The 9,998-nt window shown below is 33.6% G+C and overlaps 1 protein-coding gene across 2 annotated transcripts; it reads right to left on the reverse strand.

Moving 5' to 3' along the window:
* Positions 1–7,047: 7,047 nt before the first annotated feature.
* On the reverse strand, positions 7,048–9,537 carry CNX3 (cofactor of nitrate reductase and xanthine dehydrogenase 3). 2 transcript variants are annotated; one of them, XM_059601404.2, is made up of 4 exons: positions 9,417–9,537; positions 9,263–9,329; positions 8,586–8,717; positions 7,048–8,039 (listed from the first exon to the last, which is right to left on the reverse strand). In XM_059601404.2, the coding sequence occupies exons 3-4, from the start codon at positions 8,685–8,687 to the stop codon at positions 7,449–7,451; spliced, it is 693 nt and encodes a 230-aa protein (XP_059457387.1). In that variant the 5' UTR covers positions 8,688–8,717; positions 9,263–9,329; positions 9,417–9,537; the 3' UTR covers positions 7,048–7,448. The 2 variants fall into 2 exon arrangements, with proteins under 2 accessions (XP_059457387.1, XP_088373896.1); XM_088517770.1 differs by lacking the exon at positions 9,417–9,537 and having other exon boundaries at positions 8,586–8,676; positions 9,263–9,391.
* Between the last annotated feature and the right edge of the window lie 461 nt (positions 9,538–9,998).

Here is a 9,998-nt window from a genome sequence, read left to right on the forward strand (position 1 = left end):
GAATGTAAATGTTTAATGCCAAATTACTCATAATTTTTTGGGTTAAATACCTAATACCCCATGGAGTTTAGGAACTTTATTTTTACTTCCTTAGAATTTTATTTTTATCACAGGACCTCCTGGGGTTTTGATAAAGGACTAACTTAGTCCATTCGTTAGTTGACTGTTAGTTGATCGTTAAGACTGACACGTGGACCAATCAGATGTTGACATGTGGCACTTATTTAATTTATTTTTTTTTTAAATTAAAAAAAAAAAAAATTTAAAAAAAAAAAAAAAAGGAAAAAAATTGGGCTCCAAGGCCACCCCCAAATGGCCAAGAGCCACCCCCAATTTTTTTTCCTTTTCTTTTTTTAAATTTTTTTTTTTTTTAATACATTTTTTATTTTTTTAAAAAAAATTAAATAAATGCCACGTGTCAACATTTGATTGGTTCACGTGCCAGTTTTAACGGTCAACTAACGGATGGACTAAGTTAGTCCTTTATCAAAACCCCAGGGAGATCCTGTGATAAAAATGAAATATCAGAGAGATAAAAATAAAGTTTCTAAACCCCATGGGGTATTAGGTATTTAACCCTATTTTTTTTTTTTCTCTTCCGCTATAATTTTCGTATTTTATATTTTTTCACAAATTTGAATATTGTATCATAGGTTTATTATATTTTGACATGTTCACACAAGGGAACGAGGAGAAAGAATTCAAACTAATGACCTTCATTTTATAAGGTGTGTTTCACAGTCAATTGAGCTACCCTTTGGAGACTAACTTTATTATATTTCAATATTATTTAAAGGATATGTTTTGAGTAGAAAGTGCATATTTTTAATTAATATTTAACTAGTTATATCAGCTTACTTGATTTTTAGTGAAATTAATGATTTGGCGAAGACTAGCCGTCATTTAACAAGAGTTTCATCATTAACTCATTCTGTTCATATACACTCATATTTGACATTTTTGGATTGACATGCTCTTTGATAAGGGCTTCTGTTCATCATTTTGGAGATTGGACAAGAGAAAATGTCGTTAAAATTTTATTTTATTTATTTTTATTGGGTTAATAATATTTTTGGTATTTGGGTTTTGAAGTTTTTTAACTTTTCTCCTTAGATTTTAAAATATGACAAAATTAATACATTAAATTTTGAGAAAGACCGAAACACTACTTTCAGTTAGAAAAATTATATGGGGGTGGTTAAACCACCCCAGCCACCCCTAGTTTGACCTTAAGGGTGGCTCAGCCACCCCAAGGCCGGTCTGGGGGTGGCTCAAGGGCCATGGGGATGGTTTCGGCCACTCCCTTTTTGGCCCTTTTGAGCCACCCCTAAGGTCAAATTGGGGGTGGCTCCTCATAGAATTTTTCAAAATCTAAAGTATTAGATTTATATTTTTTAAAATCTAGGAAAAAAAATAAAAACATTAAAATTCAGGTACCAAAAAAAAAGTTATTAACCCATTTTTAATATATATACGGTCAAATAAAAGAAAATAAAATCTTTACTATAAGATATCTAATTTTCATTTCAATTAAAATGAAGAATGAATAGACCCTTACACCCACCTGAATCCTCCATTTCAAATAAAATGGAGAGAAATCAATTGTTTTTAGAGAGACAATTTTGTCATTTTCTTTTTACAAAAATATCTTCTTAAAACAAATAAATTATTTGAAATGGATCTTCCATTTCAAATAAAATGGAGAGAAATCAATTGTTTTTAAAGAGACAATTTTGTCATTTTCTTTTTACAAAAATATCCTCCTAAAACAAATAAATTATTTGAAATTAAGACGATATTTCTCACTTACCCTCGTATCATATCATAATTAGTACCAAAATTGAGCGGCTCAAATTTTTAGGAGAGGGTTGGAAATGGGGGTAGCAGTGGATGACAGAAATGCCCTTGGGCTCAAGTGGAAGGACAACTATCCTATATGGCTATATTCCTATCCTTATTTATTTGCTTTTGTTGGTGAAAGTTGGGTTTGTATTAACTGTAATGAATGCTAAAATCACTTGGAACTCGGGAGTTGAGCTGGCCGCTAAGATCCCGGGAGTGAACGGTGAAGTGATTTCCTGTGTGCCATCTTTGTTAACCGTGCTGTTCCTTTATCTATCCTCCGACGGCCAAAAACATTCTCGCGATAGTAACCGTTGATTCAGAATTATGTGACATAAGATGTGACGTGGACGACAACCAACATGTGTTTGTTAAAAGTATTATCTTATTTGGAGGATATGGAATTTATTATTATTATTACAATAATAATACGAAAACATAATTCTAATATAATATCCACAACCAATGAATGTTGTTAGCACTAAAGCAACTTTGTTCTTTTCCTTCAATCAAGTTTACTTAATTGGTTCGTTTTAAATGCCTTGCAAATAAAGAAAGACTGCTTAAGGACTCAGGAGTGCTCAACTTTATAAAAATTTCCCATCAAATTTTAGGCTGATAAGCCAATACAACCCTATTTAAACATGTACAATGAATAGTTAGACCGGAAGTAGAAGACAAAGACATCAAAGAACATGTAAATTACAAATCCTATGTTTTCCTAAAAAGCCATAACCACTACCTAGTATTTTCCACAATGCCTCTCTTAATTACCAAATTATTAAAATATTAATTTAACTATTTAATTAATATTTTAATACTCTAAAATACTTGACTCTTGAACAAGTTGACTTAAAAAAAAAAAAAAAACCTATTCTCGAATCATTATTTATGTTGCCCTTTTTGGATGAATCAATTAACATATATTGATTGCCACTAATCTCGCACGCGTTTATTTGACTTAAAACCATGAGAATTTCCATGTTGCCATTCACTACTACTGTATATTATATGGGGTGTCCAAAAGTGACAGCACAGAAATCAGAATGATAGAAATACGGATGAGTTCAGTGGGAAAGCATGCCCCTTGCAATACTGTTGATGTTTCTCCATGACTCCTGTGTACCATTTGCTATGATTCCTATCTTCCAACCGACCACCCAACTCTTGTGTTCTTTTTTCCTTTTATTTCTTGCTTTTCAAAAAGGTTGTTTTAATGTTCTGTAACATATTTTTTTAGACTAATTATAATTCCTACCTTAATTAACACAATTTAGCACATAGGTTAGTGTAAGGTAATGAGTTTAAGACTTGCTATTCCTTTAACTCTTGTTTATTATTTGTCCAACTCTTTTAAAAATTTACCATTGAATTTGTATGACAGATTCAATAATAAATTTGAATATATATAAATGGAGTTTGATCGGGGTTGAACTCCATTGGTTAGGCTCAAATTAGCTTAATAAAATGAATCAAAAGCCCATAAAGGGATACTTAGGGGTTAGGTTTGAATCTTTATAAGTTAAAAAAATCCTATAATTTTGCAATGATTTCATGAGTGATGATTTTAATTAAGGGAATTTTTAAGAATAAAAACCCTAGTTTCACAAACTCTAACATGGTTAAGGTGTTATCTGTTTTGGCACGTTGACTCGTGGATTTATCTCAAAAATATTCTTAATTTTTTAGTAAAATATAAAATAATTGTAATGGCTAATAAAATAGTGTTGGTAAGTTCAATGGTTGGAGTATATGTTGAGCTGAATAAAATTTCCGCAGAATGCGAATTCCTCCGGATTTTGATGTAACTGAGTAGGTAGGACATTAATGGATGTGGATGCATACAAAAAGAAAGGTAGTACATTTATGTGAAGCAGGTAAAATAATCAATTATACAACCTGTGTTAGGTCCCGATTCTGAAAGTAGATAAGGTAGGTAGCTAAGCATCACTTCACATTATGGACAGAATGAATTTGATAGCATTGGAAAAAATAAATGCAAAACTTCATAAAACTCTACCAAGTTCCACTCTTTGTGATATTATTTTTCTTAAGTTATAACTCTTAATTAAAGGTATTAAATTTTCAATTTTTTTTCAATTACTCTATTTTATTAGGATTTTTCGTTAATTTTTGTCAAAATATTTAAAATACCCATATTTTTTTAATAAAAAAATTGCAAATATGTTTGTTATATATATATATATATATATGAATCTTTACAATTTTTTTATAATAAAAAAACATTGGTATTTTGAGAATTTTGACAAGAGTTTTGACAAGAATTTTGAGAAGTTCGATACCCTTAATTAAGAGTTTTTGAACTTATAAGAGTACTTTCAAAATGCGTAAAAGTTTAAGAGATTTTTGTGAAGTTTTCCCAAAAATAAACAAATAGGGTACAGAAGTGTTGTCTAAAACTCACCATTTGAATAGATGGTTGAACAATTCAAAATTTATTTAAGCTGATAAATCTCATATAGAATCTTTCACACTTTACCAACCCAATTTATTGATAATTAATTTAAACAACAAATTACTTGGATGGAAGTTTGGCGAGCACTAAGTACACTGAACACTCTCCACCATGGAGTAAAAGAGTTAGGTGGAGTGGCAAGATTATAATAGAAGCCTGTTTCCTAAACCGTGTGGGGGCAAGCAAGCAAGCACTTTCCAAAAGCAACAAAAAGAAGAGAGAAAAAAGAGGATTCATCAACTGGAAAGAGGATTAAAGTAGCATTACAGAAATATAGTTAAGGTAAAAAGAAAAAGTCATAAAGATAGACCCAAATTATAAGCTACAATTGGACAAGAATTACATCATAAGTTCCCCACTCTCATGCCCAAGTCAACATCACCAATTACCAAATTCAATCTCACTCATGCTCTTTACTAGCTTTACATTTTTCTACATATTTTTTTGTTTTTTCTAATTATAGTAGCTTTACCTTTTAAAATGGACTGCAACTATTTACACTTGGTCTGAGTGGGTACAAAATTTTCCTTCTATATGTCTATGGAGTTTTAAAATACAAAGGTTGGAATTTATTGAAGGAAACACACTCCTTTATATGTTCTGGAGTCTATTGATGAGATGGGGTTGGAAAAAGCTTGAACCAAATTTGGATAGTGATGAATATAAAGGGTAATTGAAATTCTTAGGAAGAATTTTTTTTTTTTTGTTGTTGGAAAATTAACTACCAAACTGAAACAGCAACTTTGTTAGGTTCTGAAGGAGAAAACAGATGAAAATCTTTTAGATTTCATCATTGAATACAAATGGTAACAAGTAAATTAAGCATTTAGAGTTTTTCTTTGAAGGAAAAACAACAAAAATGAAACATGGGCATCTGCCAACCCCATGGATAGAAATTTGATTGCGAGAGTGAAATAGCATGTAAGAAGAACTACCGCGCACGCTTTCATCACCAGAACCTTTAAAACATAACGTTAAAAAAATAAAAAATAAATAAACGAAAAAGGAAGCAACAGTTGCGTCACTAAATAAAATCCCAATAAACGAGTATGTGTTGGGTGGAGTTTTAAGACTCATGCCAATTGCCATGAGAAATCAAATTCGACAAGTTCATTAATATTCCACCATACATATGGAGTAGTAATGTGGACTGATGAGAATGATCCATACGTGGGGTCCATCTTTTTTTTTTTTTAAGCAATACACGGAAAAAGGGTCGAGGGACGGGTCTTTGCTGCTTTTAATTGGACATATACAATTGGAGGAAAATGAGCAAGAATGCTTATGAATATTTGGTTGAAAGTGACCCATTTAATTATTTGGTGTGTCTTAGAATTGGCACATATGTAGATTTTAGTTGCCGTCCAGCTCGAGAAAAGCTAAAGTTGTATGTCAATAATATCCACATAGGATAAGAAGAACACGAGGAGAATACCAGGAGAGCATCTAGCATTTCCCAGAGATAATGAATATATCACTACAAAAATTAGGAAAAATAGTAACATGTAGAAGGTGACATTTTAAGCCCAAACGACCTTTCAGAGGGGTTGTTTACTGTTCAAACGACCCCTCCTTCTGAGGGGAGTCGTTTTACTATTAAAATGACCCTTGATAGAGTTGTTTTGTTAAAACGACCAAATTCAAGAACGTCCGTAGCACAAAGGTTTTCTGTAGTGTATGTACTAGTCCTTTAATGGCGAGAGAGACCACCGTGGAATCCCCTTCAACCTACAGAGGTTTTTTTCTCAATTGAGGCAGCTAGATTAATTGCTAAAAGGGATGCTTGTGCTTCACTTGTGTTTGCATCCACATGTGAGAGCCGCTTAGAGAAGTTAGTCGTTTGGTTAAAAAACTCAAAAAATATTTATTTGAATTTTTGCTATAAAAAAATGCCAAATCATACTTTTGAATATATATATTTTTTTATTTAAAAAAAGTTATATTTTCTAACGCAATTTTAAACCGGCTCATGGTGCAAATCCGTAGTATGTCACTTTGGTCATCACTTATAACAGCAGCTGCAACAGTAAAATTAGGTCTAATAACCACATCATAATTTTGCCTTGAGATGAACAAATGGTCCATCCAGAAGAGTTGACAATTGAATAGCGACCACTTAACCAACTATGAAGTTGAAAAATTTGTTATTAGACATGGCGTGTATGTGTGTGTTTGTTGGAAGACGGAAACAATGGGAATGGCTTTAGTTATGAGGTTGGAGGTGCCCATAGAGGAGAGCATCTTTAATTATGGGTTTAATTTGTCGATCTCAGAGTGCGGTTATGATTGAGGTAACAATCATTGAATCGCCTTGGCACAATAATCTATCCAAGCCCAGAAGAATTGAACTTTTCATAGCCATGAGGACAACTTTAAGAGCTTGTATCTACAAGCAATTCTCTTGTTTACAGGTTAGACATTAGAAAGCTAGCAAACAATCAAGCAAGACTAGAAAATAATAAATTTTGCAGAACAAAAAATTATGTTTTATTTGTATTTTGCAGCTACTTTGCTAGTTCTGAAGTGAATTTTAATTTTATGTTGAGCTCGTAATTAAGAAGTGTACAGAACACCTAAAGGATGCTCTGGCACGGATTAGCAGAACCATGATAACCGTCACTGCCTTGTCTCTTTAACTTTGTCTCAATTTTTTCTAACTCCTGAACAAGCTTAATGTTTAAGATATCCACCAAGTATATTCCAATGCACATAGGTATAAGGTACTCAGAAGATGCAAGCCACTTCGATACATGTTAGGTGAACGAGCAGTTTTAATATGTAACAACTCAATTTGTACATAAATATTGCCTTCAAGTTCTGAAAGTAAAGAAGAAAGGAGTAGCACTTTCATTTGGCTTACATCCTGTAAATTTTTCAATGGAGATCTCCTGTTAAAAAAATGAACGGGCAAGATTGCTTCCGGTGAAAAAATAAGTAGACTTTTTCTCCAATCTTGCAATATTGTCCATTCATTTTTTAACGGGACATCTCCATTGAAAAATTTACAGAATGTAAGCCAACACTCATTTTTCGTTTCCAATTGGATATGTAAGCATCCACGAAAAACTAAGCTTCAAGACATTTGGAAGAGCATTTTGCACTATAATCTTCTTCAAACACCCTAACCCTATCACTCCTCCCTGGACCAGTCCCCGCTCTTCCCACCAGTTTTGCGCTCAAGTCGTATATCTGTAATCTGGATATCCTTAGAAGCAGCCTTGCACATATCATAAACTGTAAGAGCAGCAATGGTCACAGCAGTCATTGCTTCCATTTCAACCCCAGTTTTTCCGGTAGATGCAGCTTCCCCTTCTATATCCACACTAAAATCCTCAGGGTTCAGTGTCAGATCGACACGAACATGAGTCAAGGTTATGTTGTGGCATAGTGGGATGAGACTGCTAGTTTCCTTTGCTCCACTTATTCCTGCAATTTTCGCCACACTAAGGACATCTCCCTTGGCGATTTGGTTAGCTAAGACCAAATCAAACACCTTCTTGCCAAGAATTACCTTACAACTAGAAATTGCAGTTCTCTTACTACTTTCTTTGGGAGAAACATCTACCATTTGGGCTTCACCCATACTGCCAATGTGGGTCAGGCCAATTGTGCTTTTAACTCCTTTATGAGAAACGAACTGGGTTTCTTCAGCCTTATATTCATTTCTTACAGAACTTGCAGGTCCATCTGATGGAGGTTCACCAAATACAGATTCCATTTCCTGATACGAGGAAGTATGCTTTGATATTTGTTGAGAGAGAAATTTCCAGATGCATACTGAGTTGGGGGATGGGAAGGAAGTTTTACAGCAATTATGTCATATTTCTTGGAAGTGAAATTAGACTCGACCTTTCCAAATTCTAACATTGGTCTAGCAACCATGAGTCTAATGAAAGATGATGACTTCTAGTATCTGAAATATATGTTTGGAACACTACTTTATAGTATTTAAAATCAATGCTATTGTTAACTTGTACAGTTCACACTTTTTTTGCTAACCTTTTCTTCAATTTTGCATATTATCTTGAGTTCTTATCCTGCATTGTTCTCTCCCCTTTTTGAGTATCGATTTCATTATACAGTATAAAAAAAGAACACTGCCACAATTTTCATGAAAAAATGGCAATGCGCCTTTATACTATGATCTGGCACACTTCATCGTAAGTAGTAAGCATGTTATTGACAATTCCACATACTTAACATTCTGGGGTGATTTTTCAGTCCTACAGAACAGTGGATTTAGCATTTCTAAGCAACAGAATCTTACCTTATTTAGGGCATCAATGGCGCTTGCAAGATCATGGTTGCTGTTACTGCTAAAGAACCTTCTTGAGTGAGGAAGCGCCACTGCAAGTCGCCTGAAAAACATGATCCACAGATCCCAAATTGTGTCCTACAGCTACAAAATATTGGGAAAATATTCATACTCTATTGATTTACTCAGGAACTGTAAGAACATCACTTGGTGAGCATTCTGAAACTACTTTTATCACTTTTGGAAGCAAATTTTGCTACAAGTCTTGCTGAAACAAACAATAACTTTGCTCTCAGATGCTAATAATACAAGTATCTAGCTTGGTTGAAGCAATATTCTCACTTTTTCCAAACTATACAAAAACAAGACTTCAAAATTCACTTTCTTGCTTCTTCCTTCACTTTCTCCGACACCAAAACGGAGAAGCAGACCCTCATAACATGAAATTCAATCCAAATGCGCGAAAAAACCAAAAATAATAAAGAAAAAAGAAAGCACGTGAAGTTAGAAATATTCTCGCAAAAAGAGAGTACTATTCCAAAACCAGTTCTCACAGGCATTTCCGCAAACATGTTGAGGTGATGAATCGAAAAAAGCAAATGAGCAAAATTCATACATATGCAATGATTTGGCTTCAAACACGGCAAGATAGAGAAGTAACGAAATGAAGTTTTAGTGCTTTTGCAAACCTTCGAAGGGCGAAGATTGCAGTCTCTGAGTTGAAGTTTGAACCTCCGAGGCTGATGTTGAGCGAGGCTGCGAGAGAGAGAGAGAAGAGTTTTGGCTTCAAAAATTAAGAACCCGGAGTCCTTTCCGGAGGGGCAAGAAAATCCTGGGCCTTACCATGTCTTATGGGCTTCAAGATTTTTGGGCCAGAATAGGCTTCAAACTCCAAACAAAGGACGTTCGATTGTAGTCCCCAAAAAAAGAAAAAATTAGAGAGCAACTAGGGCGCTTGGGCGTTAGTTTGGTATTGTCACGAATGGCCTACACGCATCATCGAATCAGGTTAAAGAAAAGCAAATTAGCTGACATTTAATGTCTCATTGGACACTATAACATAAAGAGAAATGATACTCAAGACTCCCAAGTTTTACTTCAGTAAAAATTACTATTAAATTTTGAATGAATCACCATTAAATTTTAAATCTAATGATAATTTTTATTTTTACGTAAGCAACATTGGGAAGTATAAACTTAGGCGTCTGCGTAACATTTCTGTAACATTTCTCTAACGTAAAACTGTAAACTCTAACCTAAAACACAGGTACCATAAGAAAGAAGAGGTCAATGAGAGGTGAAATTTTACCTGTTGCAAATAAGTAGCAACAAAAGAAATTGAAGAGAGTGCTGATAGTCATAACCAGCAAAAGTCTTTATACAAAATTATGACATAGGTTAGCCACAGTTTTTTTTTAATTTTAT

This window comes from Corylus avellana, chromosome 6 (assembly GCF_965113065.1).
Source record: "Corylus avellana chromosome 6, dhCorAvel1.hap1.2, whole genome shotgun sequence".
NCBI classification, from domain to species: domain Eukaryota; kingdom Viridiplantae; phylum Streptophyta; class Magnoliopsida; order Fagales; family Betulaceae; genus Corylus; species Corylus avellana.